This window comes from Trachinotus anak, unplaced genomic scaffold (assembly GCF_046630095.1).
Source record: "Trachinotus anak isolate AG129_WGS33_773 ecotype Australia unplaced genomic scaffold, CSIRO_AGI_Tana_v1 ptg000008l, whole genome shotgun sequence".
Taxonomy (NCBI): Eukaryota; Metazoa; Chordata; class Actinopteri; order Carangiformes; family Carangidae; genus Trachinotus; species Trachinotus anak.
Window position 1 is genome coordinate 948944 of NW_027273859.1, and position 22370 is coordinate 971313.

At 45.3% G+C, this 22370-nt stretch overlaps 2 protein-coding genes across 3 annotated transcripts; both read right to left on the reverse strand.

The window, feature by feature from the left end:
* Nucleotides 1-908: 908 nt before the first annotated feature.
* Nucleotides 909-9198, reverse strand: fxn (frataxin). The gene is made up of 6 exons (XM_071481763.1): nucleotides 8996-9198; nucleotides 8769-8858; nucleotides 8425-8540; nucleotides 8152-8272; nucleotides 5364-5461; nucleotides 909-1583 (listed from the first exon to the last, which is right to left on the reverse strand). Exons 1-6 carry the CDS (start codon nucleotides 9101-9103, stop codon nucleotides 1445-1447), a joined length of 672 nt encoding a protein of 223 aa, XP_071337864.1. The 5' UTR covers nucleotides 9104-9198; the 3' UTR covers nucleotides 909-1444.
* A 1547-nt stretch (nucleotides 9199-10745) lies between these two features.
* On the reverse strand, nucleotides 10746-21907 carry LOC139623505 (3-hydroxy-3-methylglutaryl-coenzyme A reductase-like). Of its 2 annotated transcripts, none has more exons than XM_071481756.1 (20): nucleotides 21617-21907; nucleotides 20660-20836; nucleotides 19437-19548; nucleotides 19234-19321; nucleotides 18740-18824; nucleotides 18551-18656; nucleotides 18161-18267; nucleotides 17963-18082; nucleotides 17722-17882; nucleotides 17101-17354; nucleotides 16858-17024; nucleotides 15827-16021; nucleotides 15586-15744; nucleotides 14916-15073; nucleotides 14708-14813; nucleotides 14379-14549; nucleotides 13928-14068; nucleotides 13671-13829; nucleotides 13281-13435; nucleotides 10746-12557 (listed from the first exon to the last, which is right to left on the reverse strand). In XM_071481756.1, the coding sequence occupies exons 2-20, from the start codon at nucleotides 20822-20824 to the stop codon at nucleotides 12503-12505; spliced, it is 2664 nt and encodes an 887-aa protein (XP_071337857.1). In that variant the 5' UTR covers nucleotides 20825-20836; nucleotides 21617-21907; the 3' UTR covers nucleotides 10746-12502. The 2 variants fall into 2 exon arrangements, with proteins under 2 accessions (XP_071337857.1, XP_071337856.1); XM_071481755.1 differs by having other exon boundaries at nucleotides 20660-20881; nucleotides 21617-21906.
* Nucleotides 21908-22370: the final 463 nt, after the last annotated feature.

Below are 22370 nucleotides of genomic sequence, written 5' to 3' on the forward strand. Positions count from 1 at the left end.
AATACACTTCCCATTACAGTGACAGCTGCAGCTCCGATGCTGGCATACCTCCCAACGCTTGCCTTGTGCATAACTTTGTTGGGCGACAGTTTTGCACATGTGATGTGGCAGCCTAAACTTGTGTGAATGCGTCTGCAGCACATGGTTACCCAGTGGCACATCCCATAAGTCACCTTCTCTGGGGATACCAAGGTCAAGGGTTTGAAACCCCAAATGGCCTCAGTCCTGCTTCAATAGCACTTGTCACATGTGGTAATTTAATCCTCACAAACTGTTTAGACAATGGCATTTAGCTGCTCTATTATAATAATTCTAATAATTCTAATTGATTGGAATTATTCTAATAATATGTATAATTATTACTATTATAATTATTGTTCTTTCATAGGTGGCATGATGGTGCAGTGATTAGCACTGTCGCCTCACAGCAAGAAGGTTCTGAGTTTGTACCCCAGACCTGGGGCCTTTCTTTGTGGAGTTTGCATGTTCTCTCCATGTCAGCATGGGTTCCCCCAGGGTACTCCAGCTTCCTCCCACAGTCCAAGGACATGCAAGTTAGGTTGATTGGTGACTCTAAATTGTCCGTAGGTGTGTGTGTGGGGTTGTTTGTCTCTATGTGTCAGCCCTGTGATGGACTGCCGCCCCCCGTCACCAAGTGCTGCACTTTGTGGGAATTGTTGGGTTTTTCTCTATAGTCATGTCTGACCTGACCCTGTAAAGAGCCTTGAGATAATGTACATTATGATTTGGCACTATACAAATAAAACTGAACTGAATACTGTGCAACAGCACATCTTTTGCCCAAATTACAACAAGCTGCAGCCTCACTTTGCAAAGAAATGACAAGTTTTCTGTGAAGAACTTCAGTGTGAACTGAAGGACTGACACTGACAGAACAACTACAGCCAGAATATCACAATATCCCTTTATGTTTTTGTACGCAGACACACAAAGAATTAATTCCTCTGGGTGATTTTAATTTGAATTAGCAGAATAAGTTAAAGACAAAATATAATATTTACAGACAAATATCAGAATCAGATCAGTTCAGAAAAGATCTTCAGTTCAACACTAGACCAGACATTTACTAATAAACCAGAACAAGATCAGATATTCAGTTCAAAGCTTCTGCTTTTGTTTCTGTTTGAGTTTGTTTCTGAGCTCAGAGAAACATAGAGCGCACCTGCAGGTACGCTGTACAGCTACACATGAAATGTTGAAAAGTGTCAGTCAGAAGTGAAAACACCGACTGTCATGGAGACGTGAGGGACACTGAGGCGTTTCTATGGAGCCTGAATGTTTGATAAAGTGTGAGGTCATTATCAGAAGTTTTACTGTCATCAGGGGTTGATGCTGTACATACAGGAAATATTTTGTGTCTTTGGTTCGTGACTGAACAGGTGTTCAGTGAGTGATGGTGGTAGATGATGAGCAGGTGAGGATCTCAGGAGCAGGGCAGGTCAGAAAGGTCAATGTTCCTATTGAAGATGATGGAAAACTCTTTGGAGAGCAGCTGGTGGAGGCGGACACCATCATGAGAGTAGACCCAGTGCTCCCCTGTCCAGTCGTAACGCTTCGGTCCACTGCAGAGAGAGGAAGGAAACTCACTGACTCTTCAGAATAAAGTTTATTTGTTGTTGAGGGAACCTCAGTTAACGAGTTTTAATAAATGGTGTCAAATCTGTGTTTTTATTCAAGTTTTGCTTTAATGTTTTAAATGAACGTTAATTTCACTGTGTGATTTAAACCTCCTCTACCTGAACCACTCCACCATCTGCACCTGGCTGAACCACCTGTGACAACAGAGCTTTGTCCTGATTGGCTGAAGACTTCACAGACACTGACGTGTTCTATGTTTTTATTCTGAGAACTTCAGATCCTCTTCATGGTTCTCTCAGATTATTTGACAGAAAACTGTTTGTGTGGTAAAACATGCTGCCAGCACATGCGTTAACAATATATATTTAATTTATATTTCATTAAAACAACACACAAAATTCTACATGTTTACACGTTTGTCTCTACTTGTCTTGGACTCTAGTGTAAATAAACTACTGACAGTGTTTGGGATGGACATATGTACAACCCTGTTTCCAAAATGTTGGGACACTGTGTAAAATGTAAATAAAAACATGATGTGATGATGTGTAAATCATATTAACGCATATTTAACTGGAAATAGAACAAAGTTGTTATCAACGAACAGTTCAAAAGCTAGCATCCGTGATGGTGTGGGGGGCCATTAGTACCCATGGCTTGGGTAGCTCGCACATCTGGGAAGGCTCCAATAATGCTGAATGGTATATACAGGTTTTGGAGCAACACAGGCTGCCATCCAGACAATGTCTTTTTCAGAGAAGGCCTTGCATGTTTCAGCAAGACAATGCCAAACCACATTCCGAGCGTATTACAACAGCATGGCTCCATAGCAGAAGAGTCCGATGCTAAACAAGCCTGTCTGCAGTCCAGACCTGTCACCCACTGAAAACATTTGGCGCATCATGAAACTAAAAATACGAGAAAGGAGACCATGAACTGTTGAGCAGTTAAAATCCTATATCAGGCAAGAATGGGACAGCATTTCACTTTCAAAACTCCAGCAACTGATCACCTCAGCTCCCAAACATTTACACTGAGTGTTGTTAAAAGAAGAGGTGATGAGGGGCGGCCCAGTAGTCGAGTGGTTAGGGCGCGTACTATGTTGAGTGCAAGACGCTCTTAGCAGGCAGTCACCGGTTTGACTCCCGACTGGTCCGACTCTTTCCTGCATGTCATTCCCCTCTCTCTACCCCCTTTCCTGTCGGCCTCCACTTGTCTATAATAAAGGCATAAAAAGCCCAAAAAAATAATTTAAAAAAAAAAAAAAAAGAAGAGGTGATGAACACAGTGGTAAACATGACCCTGTCCCAACTTTTTGAAACGTGTTGCTGGCATCAAATTCAAAATTGGGCAAATATTTTTCATAAAACAATTTTATTTCAGCATTAAACATTTGACATGTTGTCTTTGTTCTATTTCAGTTAAATATGAGTTTACATGATTTGCAAATCATCACATTGTTTTTATTTACATTTTACACAGAGTCCCAACTTTTTTAGAAACAGGGTTGTATGTGGTAATATGTACCATATAAACATACATATTCATATGAGCCAGACATATAATTAAGGTTTAACATATAGGACTATGTTTTTATCTTATATGTACATATATTTCATATATGTAAGTTCAGTATGTCAGTGGTGCCAGCAGCGGTAGTCCTGTAACTCTGTGTGTACTTCATGATTTTGTTTATTTAGCTTAATCAGAAAATCTGTTGCTTTGTGTCAAAATGCAGATACACACATTATTATTGTTGTTGTTGTTGTTGTTGTTGTTGTTGTTGTTGTTGTTGTTAACAAAAAACAGAGTATCGGACCAGGTGTGGTTCAGACCTGGTGTGGCTCAGACCTGGTGTTCAGATCAGAGTCATGACACTGAACATCACTGTTACAAAAGACCACACCCACTGCCTGTCACCCCACTGCCTGTCACCCTACAATGACAGTTTTACTCCTTCATCACTGTAAGTTTAAAATGTTCACCCAGACTCAGCTGTTGACTGCATGAACACAGAGCATTGATCAGTGATCATCTGTGATCAGACAGTGATCAGCCGCTCTGTGTATAACGACAGGAGAGGTGACAGCTGCAGACAGATGTGAGTGTTGTAGAGAAGCAGAGAACCACTCTGTATGGTGGCCGTGAAGGTCAAAACACAACAACATTTCACAAAACAAAACATTTAAGAAAACAAAACAATATTACAGATTACGGAAAGGGAGGGACAACACCTCGTTTGTGATTGGACAGAGTCCCTGTCGACTATTGCATGGAATTTGCTGTTTCTTCTGCGTACTCTCAACAGTGTTTCTAAAGGAATTTCAATCTGAGTTTGAAAGTATGGAGGAGAGTGGAATTGTAGGGGAATATTTTAACAAACATACATATGATGGAATTCTTGATATTTGGGGAGGCTACTCAGTTAGCTTCCAATTCAGCAATTAAGGGGAAAGTTAAGGGAAACTTAACTTCCCCTCTTACTGTTATGAACGTGTTTTGTAGACATTTGAGATAGACCTTTAATGCTGTCTGAACCCCTGTTCACCCCCACCCCTTCTTTGGGATATTTAAAAAAAAAAAAAGACATTTCACTCCTTTTTCTGCATCCAGGCCACATTGGACCTTTCTTTAGCCTCTCGGGATGATCCAGTCCAGGTTTGACATGTCTTAGTGTTTTGATCTGGACCTGGTCCAATGTGGTCTAGATGCAGAAAAAGAAGTGAAATGTAGAGAGCAAATTATAGCTACTATAGCTACTACTACAAGAACAGTCAGGGGGGGTCAACTTTTTCTCCGGGGGCAGTGATATCATTTATCAAAATTGAGGCACTCTTAGGTTCATGATTTTTGTGAAGGCATATAAACCTAAAATCACAAGAAAGTTTCAGAAAGTTTCAGAGACACAGAGACACGGAGCGTGTCTGTCTGTGCGCTGTCAAGTGTCTTATCACGCAGCGACTTTACAGTCACCACACAGCAAAATGATTTTACTGTGTGTCAAATGGTGCTGTTCACACTGTTAGAGACTGTATAAGCTGCTCATACACTATTAGATTTTCTGGGAGATTAAAAAAATACAAGTTTGATATGATGGTATGATATTCAAGGAGACAGAGCTCAACCCCGACGGGCTCCAGACCCATTCAACCCCTATGACCCACCAAAGGAGTGAGACAGGGAGAGGAGACGTTCAACTAACGTCAAGGTTAAGATATGCTACGCCTCTTTAGGGGTGGGCAGGGGTTCAGAAAGTGTTAAAGGTTTATCTCAAATGTCTACAACACACATTCATAACAGTAAGAGGTGCAATAAATGGAGGAGCAGTCGCTCAGCTGATTAAGTTAAGTTTCCCTTTCCCCATCACAATCAGAAACTTCAATGTCGTGCAGCATATCAAGAATTACATAATATGTATGTTCTTTGTTAAAATGTTCCCCCATAATTCCACTCTCCACCTCCATACTTTCAAACTCGGTTTGAAATTCCTTCAGAAACACTGTTGATAGTACGCAGAAGAAACAGGAAATGACATGCAATTGTTAACAGGGACTCTGTCCAATCAAAAACAAGATGTGTTGTCCCACCCTTTCCGTAATCTGAAATGTCATTTTGTTTTGTGTTATGTTGTTGTATTTTGACCTTCAGAGCCACCGTAACTCTGATGTGCGTGTCAAAGATGTCTGGGGCATGTGTTCCTTTCCTTAAAAAAAAGGTCAGATATGAACTCAGGTGTGGACTCAGGTATGGAACAACAATCTTACCTGGTGGGAGAAGAAAGCCAGATCTGTCTGTTTGGTGTCTGTTTGTTGATGACATAGGTGCCATGGTCCCCGCCCACCTTCACAGTCAACACCCCGCTCTGTAGATGCGCGCACACACACACACACACACACACACACACAACCAGTTCAACCACAACAGTAATGACACAAAACAAACTGTCTTCACATGGCTCTGATTGAAGAAAATGAATACCTTTTCCAGTCAAAGTCACATGTTCAGGTGGACCAGTCATATGACTGTGGAGAGTACAGAGCAGGAGCTGGGACATGTTAGCTTGCCTTAAGTTAACATGCCCCCCCCCCCCCCCCCCCCGTTTCAGGACCATGGACAGCTCCACAGTGTGTGACAAACACTGAGCTGACAGGTAAATACTATTTTTGATTTGATTGTTGTTTCACTATAATGCCCCCTGATGATGTCGGAGAAATTGTAAATGCCAAATCATTTTGAAAGATTAGTAGCCAATGGGAGAAGTCCAACACACAGCCGACCAATTCATCACTCAGTCACAAACATTTGCAGATGTCGCGCAGCCAAAAAAGACACAAGAGTCTTGAGATAGTCACATGATATGTGGAGTGGACGACCCAGAGGATATATGACAGTACTAGTGATGCTGTGATTGATCTGATGAGTAGGATTAATGTTAATATTAATATAAATGTTTTGTTACAGTCTGTTAATAATTGTGTTAATTCACATAAATTAACATGTGATTAATGAATTATTACAATTTGTTACTCAGTTGTCCTGTCAGATACTTCTTGTGTTGAATTTTTTTTTAAATCATGTTGTTGACTGATTGAGGATGACAGTGTGCGTTCAGGTCACACTGCCCCCTGCTGGACATCACACTTCACTAAAGAGACAAACAGACACTAAACCAGCTGCAGAAACAACATGATCTGGATCAGCAGCAACACAACGTGATCGGGGCATCACGAGACCGTAGAGGATAGACGTATCTGTGGTCCCTCATGTTAAAGTCTGTGGACCCTCATGTTAATGTCTGTGGTCCCTCACACAGAGGCAGCAGACAAACCTATGAACAACTGAGACTGAACCTTCATGTTGAAACTGATGAGGTCTGACCAGACCATCACAGACCAGTAGCATGTCCAGACCTGTAACATGTCCCGACCAGTAACATGAGATGAACTTCTTCACCACCTGGTTTTAACAGAAGACTGAAACAGTAAACATGTTAATAACACAAATGTAAACCTGAGTTCAGTCACATTTTCCTGATGAAGAGTTGATGAAAAAATATTTTTATCAGGAAGTTGTAGTTGAACAGATTGCTCTGGTGGGGGGTCACAATGAACTCTGTGCTTCTGGTTCTACTGGTTTCTCTAAGTTACATAAAAACACTGAGGGAGCAACACTAACTTTTAGTCTGGGGGAGGACTCCATTGATCTTAGTGTGCGTTTCCAGGTGTTTCACTGTATGTGTTGCAGAAAACCTTCAATGTGTCCAGAGGGAGTTAGAATTACCAATACAGATCATATATTCCAGTTGTATATTCCATAGGTTCCAGTTGCCATGGCGCCGCGGATGGCTGCCTCGGTGTGTTGGTACGCACTTTTTTTGCCTTATTTTCTTTATAAATTCAGTTTTCTGCCTTGGTTTCCGGAGCTCTTTCACCAGAGAAGAGCTCATTAACATCAGAGAAACAATTCCAGAAGATTTTTTCCACCTTTCTCGACTCTCCTGTGGAATTATTGGACATTTTGGTCAGAGGTGCACTGACCGTTACTCTCGCAGTGAAACGCCAGAGAGGAAAACGTGCCGGTGCGCTTGCGCGTCTCCGCTGGCGCGGACTTCGCACACCGCTCCCAGGTATCTTTCTCTCCAAGGTGCGTTCACTGCCCAACAAGCTGGATGAACTTCAGCTACTGGTGCAGAAGAACAGAGACTTTTCTTCATCTTCCGTTCTGTGCTTCACGGAGACGTGGCTGTGTGGATCGATTCCGGACTCTGCGCTGGAGCTGGCCGGCTTTCAACTCTTCAGAGCGGATCGCGACACAGAGCTGTCCGGCAAAACGAAAGGTGGAGGAATCTGTTTTTATGCTAACAGTGGCTGGTGCAAAGACGTGACAGTGATCCTGCAGCACTGTTCTCCTGACCTGGAAACTTCCATCATAAACTGCAGGCCCTTCTACTCCCCCTGTGAGTTCGCCTCATTCATCCTGGTCGGTGTTTACATCCCACCACAGGCCACAGCAGATACTGTGTGTGGAGCGGACCAACCCGGACTCCTTAGTTATTGTCCTTGGTGACTTTAACAAAGGTAACCTCAGCCATGAACTGCCCAAATACAGACAGTTTGTTAATTGCCCGACCAGAGAGGGGAACACTCTGGACCACTGTTACACCACAATCAGTGGAGCTTATCCCGCCGTCCCCCGGGCTGCACTGGGCCACTCTGACCATGTCATGGTCCACCTGATTCCCACATACAGGCAGAAACTAAACCTGTTGTTTACAAGAACCTCCAAGAACCTCCAATTGCACCAATCACCAAAACAAATCCCTTGTATGTGGAAACATACTTGGCAATAAAACTGATTCTGATTCTGATATCATCAGATAATCAGTGTGATTCCCTCTGTTTCACCTGTAGTTCTTACACTCCTCATCACCATAGTGACAAAATGAACCATGACAATGAGCCTGTTGCCTTCTTCTCAGGTGAGCGCTCATCAGCCTATCAGCAGTCAGTTTGAGTGACCAGTACCGGTGCTGTAGTCGAGACAGTGACTCACAGAGAAGACAACGTCGTAGTCGACTGCAGTGAAAGCTTCGTCTGTCAGGTCTTCGAAGAAATCAGCCAGAGCGTCCAGAGTCTGGTCTACCAGCTTCTCATAGGCTGCCTCAGACAGGTCGCTACACACAGACACACAAAGGTACACAACGTTACACAATACACACCTGATCACTGACACAGACACACAGAGGTACACAATATACACAATGCTACACATTATATACACACCACCTGGTGGTGATGCTCAGAAATGAGGAGAGCTGCAGGTTACCCTGTCTGTAAAGGGGTGGGGTTCTCCAGGCTCGGGGGGGTCAGGTGGATGCTCCTCCTCCTCCACCTGTCTCCATCACCTCTCCTCTGGAACCACTGACACAGAAATCCTGAACACTGAACAAAACACAACAAGGACTCACTGTTAAATCCTTTCAAGTCTCTGCACTGTGACTGTCTGACTGTCAGCTTCACATCAAACACCTGAATCACGTGACCGGTAGTTTAAATACATTGTTGCTGCTGGAGAAGCCCCTCACACTTAGTAAAACAAGATAAAACCTGTTTAGTCTGTTAATCCTTAAATTGTGAGACTTTTGAACGGAGTCTGGCAGCAGGACTCACTGTGTTTGGGCGGGGACAGGCGGCTGCGCGGCCCGGGAGCATGTGTTCACTGAACGGACGAAACCCCGGGAGGGGAGACACGCTCCTGAGCTGGAACACAAAAAACACTATGAATAACTGGTCATTACCGATGATAATTACCGATAATCACTGATAAGAATGACAGAACCCGGGGTCGGTGAACCGCGTTCACCGTATCAGCACGGGACGGGGGGGGGGGTCGTTACCTGGTTACGGAGGCTTCTGGTGCTCAGTGACGTCACCACGTGGAGCTGTGGGTTCACAAGGAGACAAATGTGAGAAGCAACACGAGGAGGTCTGGTGAGGAACGACATAATGGGTCAGGCTGCAGCTTGGTCACCGGTGTCCGCTGCGTCTTTCACTTCCTGTTCCGCCTCCTCTTCTTCTGCTTCTGTTTATTATGCTCGTGTGTATTGATTGTCACCAGCGCCAGCCAGTGGACGGGAGGGTGGAGCTGGTGAGGCCTGTGGCCTTCCCCCAGACTGCAGCAGCGTCTCACTTGGAAGATTTTAAAATACCAGTAGGTTTCACCTCATTACGTGATGTAAAAATATGTTCATCACAAATAAAACATAATATAATCCACAGGAGGTCTCTGCTGGAGCTCTGTAGAAATCCTATGAATATGAATTAATTTAACACTGTGTTATCAAGGATGCATTTTAGTCCCCTGACACATGGTTTAACATGTGGATTAACATGAACAGCACTGTTAACATGACTCATTCAAATAATTGTTATCAGTCTGTAAGAAGGAACAATAACAGCTCCATTAGACTCAGACCAGCCCTCCACAGCCTGGCTGAAGTCTGGATACAGGGGCCATTGGACTCCTCTAGTTGGTTACAGTGTGAATGTGGAGTCATCCACGGAGTTGTTGAGCAAGAGACCTGAACAGAGCTGTCTCTCTGAACCTCTCTGGTACCTCAAGTGTTAAAGTGAACAGAGGTGTGTCTGTAACTTCAGATCGGCCAACTCTGCTCTGCAGTGTCTGCCAGGGCTCAGCCAATCGGTGTGCTCACAACTAGTGAGATGTTCTGGGCCATAATCTGATTGGACAGCAGCTTCTCTGGCGAGGCTGAGCGCTGACATATGAGTGGAGGATTTCTGACTGAGAGCTCTGCAGAGCAGAGAAAGTTAAAGCCTGTTATCTGATTAGAAGAGTAACTTTGACTGTCACTGATTAGACCCTGAAACAGTGAAGCTGATTCAGCAGGGTGACTGCAGGACTACAGGTCTCACTGCAGGTCTCACTGCTGGACTCTGACTGCAGGTCTAACTGATGGACTCTGACTGCAGGTCTCACTGGTCTCAGGAGTCCAGTTCACCATCTTAATTTTGGGACTGATGCAGTTTAATCTCGTTGACTGTGATAAATGTTAACATGTTTTTTACAGAGCGTTCAGCGTTTTCTGAAGCTGTAGTTTCAGGTTTCCTGCCACATTCCCATCCAGACTCTGGTTTTCAGGGTTAGGGTTAGGAACATCAGGACATTGAGAAACACCAGAGAATTAACTTGAGCGGGGCCACATTAAAATGACAGGGGCCAAAATCAAACTCCGGGCCCCATATCCACCTCCATGTCTCCCCCTCTCTGTGCATTGTGCGTGCCTTAGTTGTGTTAGTGTGTAGTGAGTCAGTGCAAAAAATATATTTAGTAATGATACAATGTTACAGGAAATAATTAATTATTGATAATAATAAATAATTCTAAATCCCTTCATCTGAAACTCTTTACAGGACTGATCAGGTGTCAGAATCTGGCTCCAGGATCTGTCATTCATGTTCAGATCTATTGGTAAAAATCAATAATCTATCAACCCTCAAACAAACCATGTTAATGTTTTCATCTGACACAAGGAACATGTCTGAGGTTCAGATGACACTGGGCTGAGAGAGCAACTGAGTCACAGTTACTGTAAAATCATTCATCATTGATCAATAATCAAAACAGGACAACCCTAAAGTGTTTATTACAAAATATCTCCAACATCTCTTTCTGTGTCTGCTGGTACAACAGGATTATCACCAACACATTACAACACTGATGATGCCACTGACATCATAGCTCTGTATTGATTAGAAGCAGACATTATTAATGGATTACAGGCTCGACTCAAGAGTCTGCCACTTCAACACACACACACACACACACACACGTTTGTAGTAAATGGGCTGAAACAGTTCTTTGGTTCAGTTGGTTTTGTTGCTGTATAGTTACACAGTATAATGGGATTATGCAGTGTTTCCCAAAGTGTGGGCTGTGGCCCCCTTGTGGGTTGTGGAGGTACTGTAGGTGGTGCGCCAGACGTCATTTACAATAAATAGATAAGAATTTTTAATTTTGTAATTAAGTTTGAAAAGAACATAAAATATTCCTGATTTAACATTAACTTAAAAAAGTAAAACAAAGTCATAGGATGTAAATTATTGATCTGATCTGTTTCTCATCTAATATCTTGTCGACACAGAGAACATAATTCAAATGGAGCAGTGGCTGTTAATGGAGAGTTAATCATCAGAAGGTCAAAACCACACACATTCAACACATAGCTTCACTTTAAGGCCGGAACACTGTGTGACTCTGGGTCGTCCAGAAACATGACTTGAAACAAATGTGGTGAAGGTTGGTCATGGTCCAACGTCGTACTGTGAGAGGTTCAAAGATGGCCGTTATCACAATGATGTGACCAAAGAGCCTGGAGCATGATTATGATATTGTGACCGCTGCTACAAGCCTAGTCTGTTAACCAACCAATAGGCAGCGTGAAATGACGTCCATGTGCATCATTGTCTCCTCGCTCTAACCCCCTAACTTTAACCCGCTAACTGTAACCCACTAATCCCCTAACTGTGACCCCCTAAACCCCTTACCCTAACCCCCTAACTGTACCCCCTAACTGTAACCCCCTAACCCTCTAACTGTAACCCCCTAATTGTAACCCCTAACTGTAACCCCCTAATCCCCTTACCCTAACCCCCTAACTGTAACCCCCTGAACCCCTAATTGTAACCCCCTAACTGTAACCCCCCTAACCCCTTAACCTAACCCCTGTAAATTAACGGCCCACGTTGGCCTCTTTTCCTTCACCTTGCCACGTCCACATTCTCCTCTTCTTCCTTTTCCTGGGAATTTTTTTCATACAATAAATATCACTATTACTCCAATCAAATCAATTTGTGCTCATTGACCACGACAGTGGGCCAGATGATGGTGCTCTCTCATGATGTATTAGTCTTGTATATTGATTGTGTCCCAGCTGATGACTCAGGTGTTAAACATCAGCCATGATGTCATAGCCATGTTTGTCAGACCCATGTCGCACAGTGTGACCTACAGTGAACCTACAGTCTGTGTACAGTCTGTGGTACCTTCAGGTGTCAGTGTACAGTCTGTGGTGCCTTCAAGGGTCAGTGTAAAGTCTGTGGTGCCTTAATGTGTCAGTGTAGAGTGTACAGTCTGTGGTATCAGTGCTTTTGTGTTTTAAGATTCTCAACCACAGAAATTAAAGAAGTCAGTGATGGTCTGCTCTCAGTTCTATATTATCTTCAGAGATGTGGATCCTCTCTTACAGATCAATCTGATTAGTCTGTATTGATCCTTTCCTGTGTCACTCGGAGAAAGTCTGAGGTCTGTTTCTCATGATGACTGATTGGTCTCTTTCAGATTGTCCATTATTTCCTGAGGTTACTGCTCCTGAAGGACGCTGCTCTCAGGATGCCTTCCTGCTGCAGGTTCCTGGGGTCTCCTGTAGATTCACCTTGGACCTGCAGACGGGACCGTTACTTTGTCTTAGACTACCTCAGCTAGTGTAACATGTATACAGGTTATTGTATAAAAGTTAAGGCTTGAAATGGTTTAAGTTTAACATTTATATGAACCTGCAAAACCTGAATGTGGTTTAACCCACATTAGTTTGTCTGTTTGGACTGGCTCAGACCCCCTGCAGTGTAGACCGTTAGGTCCACCCTTGGACCTTGTGTATGGTGAGTCTTTGTCTGCACCAAACTAAATGTACCTGGATCACAGGTGTAGCATTGTCTCTCAGCTCCAGCTGGACACACTATGATACAGTTGATATTTATACTGACAGTTGTGTGTTTTCAATTTTTATTGTGTTTTTATAGTTTTTATTATCTTGAGTAATTTGTTTGCATTTGTTTGTTGTTTGTTTTGTTTTTTTCAAATCCTCGTGAAGCACTGATGAATAAACCTGAACCTGAATGTTTCTCTGATGAATGACGCGTGTGCACATTGTTTATCTACATAATGTCTTCTCAGCTGTTGTGTGTAAACAAGCTAAGCTACTAGCTATGCTAACTTCAAAGCACCAACATTTTCCTTGATGCTGTTGTCTTTAACACAGATGTTTTTTCAGATGAAACATCTGCTTCTCTTTTGTGTAGCGATGGAAACATGCTGACAGATGTCTCCATCAACACTGTATGTGACTCTACTGTTTGACATGGGCTGAGCTTCCTGGCTCTTACCTGTTGTGTGTCATGTGACTCTTGACCAGGTGTCCAGCAGCCAGAGCAGCCATCAGTGAGAGCTCTCCAGCCAGCACCGTGGCACACACCACCCTGGCCAGCTGCCGGGCATTCTCCCCTGGACAGTCCTGACTGGCTCCCTGCACACCCAGCATCTGCACACACACACACACACACACACACACACACAGACACACACAGACACACACCTGTTAAACCTGCAGTAACTGGTTGTTTTGTTAGTGAACATGACACTGACACATCATCAGACCAATGAGATCACCTGATCAGTCTCAGTTCAGTGTTCCCGTTCTTTTAGCTCAGTGTTTGGTTTCCATCAGATCCACAGCAGCTGCTGCTGTTAATGTGTGTGTGTGTGTGAGAGCGTACCTGGAGGCAGGCTTGCTGAGGGGGCAGGTTGGTGCCCCCTCCCACAGTGCCCAGCTCTATAGACGGCATGGTGCAGCTGATGTACAGGTCCTCTCCTGTTGGTCCTGATGCCTCCATCAGGGTGATGCAGTTACTGCTGCCCACTGACTGGGCTGGATCCTGGAGGACACACACACAGGCACACACACACATTAACACAGGAATGGAGAAGGCACTGTAATAAAGTGGTGCAAAACATTTCCTGGGAGCTACTCCACCTGTCCACATGCGATGTAGATGGCAGCCACGAGGTTGGCTGCATGAGCATTGAATCCACCGATGCTTCCTGCCATGGCTGAGCCCACTAGGTTCTTACTGATGTTCACTTCCACCAGAGCTTCTGTTGTTGTTTTCAACACCTGCAGTACGAGGAGGAAACATGAGTCTGCTGATGTCAGTTAACATGAGGATGTGGATGATGGAGGAACGACAAACATAGAGCATGAAATGGATCCAGATGTTAGTCAGAGTTTAACTGAAGTTTCAGAATATCACACTAAAAAATCTTGCGAAGATGCTTGAACTTTGTCCTCTAACCTGGAGGGACCTTTAACAGATGACAGTAAAACAGCGCAGGACCCTTTAATACCTGACCCCTCCCCCTAAAATATGTGTGAGAAATCAGCGCCAACAGCAGGAAGCAGCACTCTCAGTCCTGGCTCCTCCTACCTCTCTGACCACTTTAGCAGGGATGGTAGCTTCACAGACGGCAGACTTGCCCCGACCTTCAATCCAGTTGATGGCGGCTGGTTTCTTGTCGGTGCAGTAGTTTCCGCTGACAGCCACCACCTGCAGCTCTGGGAAGTGCTGCTGAAGTCTGCTCAGAGCCTGCTCTGTGCCCTGCAAGTAGGACAGGTGATACACAGGTCACATGTCTGTCACATCCCTGCAGGTCTGTTATGTGATCATCATGTGCGTACCACTGTAGGTCATGTTGCTTTGAAATGCATTTGACAAACTGTGATGGTATTCTATTGATCACACACACACACAGTTACCTTAGAGATCATATTCATCCCCATGGCGTCTCCAGTCTTGGAATGAAAGCGGATGTACAGATTTCTTCCAGCCATACCAACCAGCAGCTTCTGGAGCCGAGCAAACCTGAAAACAACCACAAAAAAAAATATGTAGACACACACACACACCCACACTGAGCCCATACTTTGAATTTTAGTCCTGTCCGTGTCAGATGTCATCTTTTACCTGCTGGTGTTGTCAAAGGCTTCTTTGATGGCCTGAAAGCCGTCCGTGCTCTCCAGCCAGGCCTTGACCTCCGCAGCCTGGCAGGCAGAGGGCAGCCTCACCACGGGTCCTCGAGTCATGTTGTCACCCAGGATACGACTGCTGGCTCCGCCTCCCAGCTGCAGCACATAGGGGCCACAAGATCCACAGTTCATATTAACAGAGGACAGTGCTATGACAAGAGTCTGTACTGAAGTGTGAAAAAACAGCAAAGTGACAGAAACAGATAAAACAAGACTCAGTCACAACCTGGTTTGTTAGAAAGAATTTAATGATCTGAGGTCAGATCAGCAGGATGACATACAGTCATCTGTCTGTCACTGTGACATCACACTGTGACAGGAACACCTCACATTCCTGGTGGACCCTCCTGCGCTCCACTATTTTACATTTCATTTTATTTTTAGACTGAATGTTTTGAAAATAACCTGTGTGCGCGTGCGTGTGTGTATCTGTGTGTGTGTGTGTGTGTGTGTGTGTGTCTGTCTGTGTCTGTCTGGGTCTGTGTGTGTGTGTGTGTGTGTCTTTGTGTCTGTGTGTGTTATTGATGATGAGGACTGACTGAGTGCAGCAACTGGAGATTTGTTACCTGTTACTTTGTTCTGTAGGAAAACAACAATCTCACACTCACAGCAATTGCTCGACAACCGCGGTTGGTGCTGGCAACCAAACAGCCCTCTGTGGTTGCCATGGGAACCTGGAACTGCTTCCCATCCAGATGCAGCGGTCCAGCCACACCCACTGGTACAGGCATGTAACCAATTACATTCTCACAGCAGGTGCCCATAACCTGGGAAACAGAAAGTGTGTTACAGAGAGGACTGCTGTGTGTGTGTATGTGTGTCTGTGTGCGCTCGCGCATGTGCTTTCACCTTGGAGTAGTCGTAGTGTGTGTATGGCAGGGAGGAGAGTGCAGAGGGAGAGGGCAGCTTTGAGGAAATCATCTGTCTGCGGATGGCCACGCCCCTCTCCGGTTGCTCCATCGTGGCTTCCAGTTTGTACGCTGGGATGTGTTTGGAGTTGACCAGCAGCATCACCTCAGCATCACTCAGGAAACGAGGCCCCAGCTGCAACACACATTCATGCAGCCACTGACTGTTCAGTGTGTAGTGTGTTCATGTTGTTTGGGAGTCGTTTCACACAGGACACAACAGACTGTACACACTGTAGAAAACACAGACTGCTGTGTGTTCACGTTAACTGAAACACAACACATGTCAGTCTATATGAAACACATCTGCTGTGATTTCACCCTCTATAACAGAAATCAGCTGTTTATAATGAGCTGTGAATTAATTAATTCATTAATCATCATCTTGTGTCTCATTAACAGATCATTTTCTCATCCTGAAATGGCAGCACATTGCATTGCAGGATGTGGCAGACAGTAGAGTCCACTCGCTGCAGGTGACGTGTTTGTTATGGTTTGTTGGTGACAGTGATGATCACCTGCTATGACATTTGTGTATGTGGTTGTGTTACGTCAGGTGTGAGTCTATCTAGAGATAGTGTCTCTGTCCACATATTATTATGTCATATGTATACATGTGTACCTGTCACACTACCTGTGTGACCCTCCAGGTGTGTGTACCAGGACACAGAATCTTAACTGGGAAACTCAGGTGAGTGCAGAGTGGCCAAACAGAGCCAGTGTATTTTCTGTTGGCGTCATAATCTAATTGGTTGAGCCTCAAAGAGATACCACAGTGACTAATCTCATTACAGCCTAATTAAATCACACAACTCCTCAAACCCTGCAGTCTGATTGGTGGGAAGGGACGCCACAACCCACACTGACACCTGAGGGAGCTGGGATGTGGGTCGAGGTGACGTAAACCGCTCAGCCACCTGACAGGAGCTGAGTGATCAGCTGTCAGGTGTTACTGTGTATGTGTGATGTTACCTTAGGGTTGTTGAGGATGGCCACACATTGGTCCAGGTCTCTGGGCTCTGGGGGGAGGTCCGGCTTAGCAGCATCAGACTTTAGCTCTTCCTCTTCCTCCCCCATGACAAAGATGCTCTTTGGCTGGGGATAAGCAGCTGGGAGGGACCGGGGCCGGATAACCTCATCTGAGGAGATAAGGTGGAGTGTGAACCACAGGTCTACACAGGTCTGCTTCAGCATCATCACTGAGTCCACACACACCTTTCTCTGCCTTGCTGGAGCGTCCCAGGGCAGCCACGCTGTGGGCAGGGGCGAGGGGATGAGGAGCTGGCAGCTCCTTCCTGCAACAGGTCTCGATGGGCCGTCGCAGGGTTAGAGCGGGGGCAGAAAGAGTGATGGGGTTCTTCAGTGACAGTGTAGACTCTGTCTCAACCTGCTCAAAGAAGATGTACTTGATCGCCAGCAGCAGGGCCAGGGCCAGACAGATGACCTGCTCTACATCCATGGTGATCATCCTGCAGAGGACAGTGGCATTTCCTTTAGCTTCCTCACACAAGTCAAGCGGTCCCTGCTTTAATCATGACATCAAAGTAAAAAAGACACTGGCAGCCATGTTAGTTCAGGGCCTCAATGACAGGTCTCCCAGTACGACCATAGCACAGTCCACTGTCAATCAGTGATCAGGTTTATGTACCAGTCGGGCAGTAACACTGGTTTAGTGAGTGACCTCCTGAAAGCTTCAATAACATCAGTACAAACAGCTCATGTCTGCAGAGTGTCTGCAGGTCAGAGCTGCAGCTACAATAGTCTGTAACAGTTACTGTCCACTGTGAATCAGCACTCCTTAATTTCTGTCACATGCAGGCAAATCACCAGCCTCACCTGGTGAGGTAGAAGTGCCAGAGCGGTTTCTCTGGCTCGATCCTCCTGGGGGACAGGTGGTCCAGTTCCATGCCAACCTGTGGAACACCCACCGTGGTGTTGATGGACAAGGGCTCAGCGATCCAGCGGCTGTGGGCGTGAACCATCACCAGACCCAGAGACTGCAGACGGGGCAGAGAGCAGAGGTCACATGCATGTTCAGACAACAACAAAGGAACACGAGATGCACGAGAGCCATTACCATGATCATCTTGACTCTCTGGGTCACAGGGTTGGGTTTGTTGTCCTCCTCCTCCTCCAGCACTCTGGAGAAGTGGCTCAGCTGCCAGATAGGATGGCCCTCCTGACTCTCACGGGACAACTACAGGAACAAACACAACAGTCAATCAGACCCACTTTAACACACACATACACACATACAACCAGACTGCAGCCTCACCTCCAGCACCAGAGACACACACGCAGGGAAGAAGGTCATGAACACAAAGTAGTTGGCCAAGACGGACATGCAGCCGAAGCAGCACATGATCTCCAGCTGCCGCACACCTGAGAGACACAAAAACATCCTCAGGTATAATTCACCTGAGAGGGGCCAAACAGAGAGCCAGGGTTAGGGTTAGATAGAGCTTCTGCTCTGTCCTGTCTGCTGAGGAGTGAGCGGTGCAACCAGGGTCCACTCTGAGACAGGAAGCGGACTCTGACCTCAGTGACTCACACCAAGTTTACTTCCTCAAAGCTTTTTCAGGTTCAGTTTAAATGTGGCTGTTTTCACCTGATCTTCATCATGAAAACTGAGTTATCAAACCTCACATTTCATTCAAAGGAGTACCTGACATGGTCCCCACTCCGATCACTAAACACTCAACCAGGGCATCCAGAGTGAAGGTCGGTCCCAGCACTGCCATGCCACGAGCAATGTTGTCCCTCACTTCATCCTGAAAGGTGAGAGTGAAATGATCCAGTCAGGTGAACAGATGAACCTCAGGTTGTGATGTGACGACTGAACATTTCTTCTCACCTGAGAACTGGAGCTCAGAGCGAACTTGGCCAGAGCACAAGCTTTGGACAGGTCGATGAGGAGCAGGAAGAAGGGCAGAGCTTCACTAAAGGACAGAGCAGAGGACAGGATAAGGACTGGGTCCTCACAGAGACACTGAAAGGACAGGGCGAGGATTCAGTCCTTACAGAGACACTGAGAGGAGAGGATGAGGACTGGGTCCTCACAGAGTCACTGAGAGGATAGGATGAGGAGCAGGAAGAAGGGCAGAGCTTCACTAAAGGACAGAGCAGAGGACAGGATAAGGACTGGGTCCTCACAGAGACACTGAAAGGACAGGGCGAGGATTCAGTCCTTACAGAGAAACTGAGAGAAGAGGATGAGGACTGGGTCCTCACAGAGTCACTGAGAGGATAGGATGAGGACTGGGTCCTCACGGAGACATTGAGAAGACAGGATGAGGACTGGGTCCTCACAGAGACACTGAGAGGACGGAATAAAGACCGGGTCCTTACTTGAGGCCTGTGAGCTCCTTGTCCAGGAAGTGAATGACCACCGTGCTAAACACGAAGCTGGAGAATATGGTGAAGAGGCCGGCGATGCCTGTGGACAGAGGAAGAGCTGCTTTTTATTTCAGGTCAGGCGCTCTGCTCCCTTCAAAGACCCACTGCATCAGTCATCTGTGACATCATATGACACGTGACCATCAGTAATTTACCTAAAATATATTTGGATCCCAGCTGTCTCAGGTTCTGGAACTGGAAATAAATATAGACGATAGCGATGCAGCGTGTGATGGTGAGGATGATGATGTCACTGCTCAGAATTTGCTGTAGAAAGAGAAGACAATCTGATCAATTAGAAACTCATTACAAATAATAAGACTTAAAGGAGGAGCTGGATGCACTGTAAGGCTAACACATGGCTACAGCTAGCAGCTGGTTAGCTTAGCTTAGCACAAAGACTCAAACAGGGGGAAACAGCTGGTCTGACTCTGCCCTAAGGTAACAAGATCCACCCAACAGCATCTCTGAAGCTCACTTACTGTGTGAATGCTGCTGACTCCTGAACACAAAGAACCAAATCCTGGTCTCAGCTGAGAAACAGCACCAACTGTTCTTATATTTATTTATACAGAAAAATCTGATCGTCAATCAAGAGAAACACTTCAAGTTGTATAATGCACTGTAAAACTGTATAATATAGTAATATACTAAAATTGTATGATATACTGTAAGGTTGTATAATATACTGTAAAATTGTATGATATTCAGGACACAGCTCTGTGGTCCCAGAGGAGGTCCCAGTTGGAGGAGACTGACTCAGAAAACTGAAGCCTCCTTGCTCCTGTGAGGTTTTAACGTGACGCGGTGACGTACATAACCTGTGGGTGTCACGTAGTTCATCAGGTGATGTGGAAGCGGATCTCCCTTGTGTGTGTGATAAAACCAACATGTGTGTATGTTTATCACATTATTACAAAATCCATATTGTGGCAGAAGATGAACAGCTGCTCTGTCAGATGGGGTCAGGAAATGTATTTTCTAGTTATCTTGTTTTATCTTGTTTGTTGGTTCATGGGTCATGTTCCAGGTTGTTCCTGTGCAGCAGTGACTTCCTGAGTATGTCGTCACTGTGAGGTCATCAGCTCAACAGTGAAGACACCAGGAAGTGATGAGGTGCTAGATGAGACCAGATTTCATGGTGAACTATCTGGTAGATGTTGTGTTGGTCTGGACTGATGAACTGACTGACTGTCATACTTGGAGCCGAGGATTTATAGATATAGGTCATAACAATGGATATCAATTCTGAATGGAGGGAATGACCATTTGTCAGAGCTGTGATGCATGTCAAAGGATCATGTTCTGTCAGTGTGACATATGATCTGAGCTGCAGGTGAAGAGAGTATGTGAATACACACTCATCTCGTTGACTCACCTCCTCTGTTTTGGGGCAATCAAAGTTCCAGCCACAGACCTGGTCATTGCCGGTGAACATGTTCATGGACATCATACAGATGGTCAGAGTGACTGTGCCAACAATCACCTCCCAGGGGTGGGACGCCACCAGGAGGCCATGCATACGGAACAGACGGGTCAGCATGGTGCACCAGAACTGCCACACACAAAGAGCAACGTAACCTGGAGAATGTACAGGAGACTGTGCAGGTGTACACAGGTGTGGTCACAGAAAACACAACCACAGTCAAAAATCAACTATCAGATCAGACAGACAGATAATTCAACCAAATGACAGTGGTTGGTCCACAGGTCTCACATCAATAATAGTCTAAATGCAGGAGGTTTTCATGGTGGTTCTGTCTTTTATTTACTGTGTGCCCTCTGAGTCAAACACTTATGAGAAGTTGCTTTGATGCCTGAAAATATTTCTTAACAAGGTCTTTAAAATTTTAGATCGAGTCATGTTAAGGCAGAAACAACAGGGAGTGGAAACCTTCATGTTACTGGTTGTACCTTCTTCAAAGGTGTTTCAACAGGTAAAGATTTTTATTTCTTATATAATCTACGGCCTGGTGTCCAAATATAAACCAGGACATGAGAGAAACCAGCACAAAAATCAGGAACAACATAATCTATTATCTACAATCACTTCTCTGGCCTCAGTTGTGATAATTCGGTCAAAAAAACATTGCTGTTACACTGTGCATTTTCACGTTATGACTGACTGGTCCACATTAAAGCAGTAATAAACACCAATTGCAGCCGGTCTGTCTATCCGCTGGACGCGTGACCGCAGCGGCAGGGATGCGGCTCCGCTCCCAGTCTCTTTCTGCCATCGTCTACATCAAACTGGACTGAGTCGTCGGTGTGGTCCCCTCAGGGCTCAGTACACGGTAACGACACGTTAACACTGAGAGAAGAGAGACCGACTTACCGTGAGCAGGTGGAGAGTGAGAGACTAACGCTGACCGACTCCGACCTGCTCCAGCAGCCCGCGGAGGACAGATGGGACGATGGCACGCTACCACATCATCCGACACTTCAGCCAATCACGTTGGTCACCTGTTTCAGGAGCGCTTTATCCACGCCCCGTTTCCTAGGCGACGCCACTAATGGGGCGTGGCTAGAGTGAGGACGACTAATCTCACCACCACTGTGTAGCTATGGTCTGTCAGGGAGCGGGTCCGGGTCACCGGTCCGGGTCCTGTCGGCTTGCTCAGAACGGCGGGCCCGCCGCGGGAGCACGCACAGTTAAAGCGGAAGCTACACTGTGCTATGTTGTACAGAGACAAAGTAAAATGATGAGTATCGTTTAACGGCTTCATTGGTGATAAGTGAATCTATGATGATGGCCGTGTGACCAAACTGAGCCGAGCACATTACACCAAGTGTTTCATGTGTTTTCATCCTCATCCTCCCTCAGCCCTGCTGATGTTTGAAATTCAAAGGTCAACATACAAAACATAAACAAAACAAAATACAAACTTATCCCGTTATATAAATGATATAACAATATATCATTTATGCTGTTAAACCGTAACTTGTTATAAAACATTTAATCATAATGTGATTGTTTAACTTTATTGTTATAACGTGAAACTGCAAATGGTGTGTGGAAAATAAACTGAGGAATCTATTTGGTTAAGAAAAATTCACGAAATTTGCATCCCTAATATATATATATATAT

Coding starts and splice junctions, on each gene's coding strand:
- LOC139623505 (XM_071481756.1), bottom strand. CDS start 20,824: ATGCTGACCCGTCTGTTCCGTATGCATGGCCTCCTGGTGGCGTCCCAC. Junction 15,745..15,826: donor CACACTACGACTACTCCAAG/GTGAAAGCACAT, acceptor TCTGTTTCCCAG/GTTATGGGCACCTGCTGTGA. Junction 14,814..14,915: donor GCCTTTGACAACACCAGCAG/GTAAAAGATGAC, acceptor GGTTGTTTTCAG/GTTTGCTCGGCTCCAGAAGC.
- fxn (XM_071481763.1), bottom strand. CDS start 9,103: ATGTCGTTCCTCACCAGACCTCCTCGTGTTGCTTCTCACATTTGTCTC. Junction 8,273..8,424: donor CCCACCCCTTTACAGACAGG/GTAACCTGCAGC, acceptor GTCTGTGTGTAG/CGACCTGTCTGAGGCAGCCT. Junction 1,584..5,363: donor TGGCTTTCTTCTCCCACCAG/GTAAGATTGTTG, acceptor CTCTCTCTGCAG/TGGACCGAAGCGTTACGACT.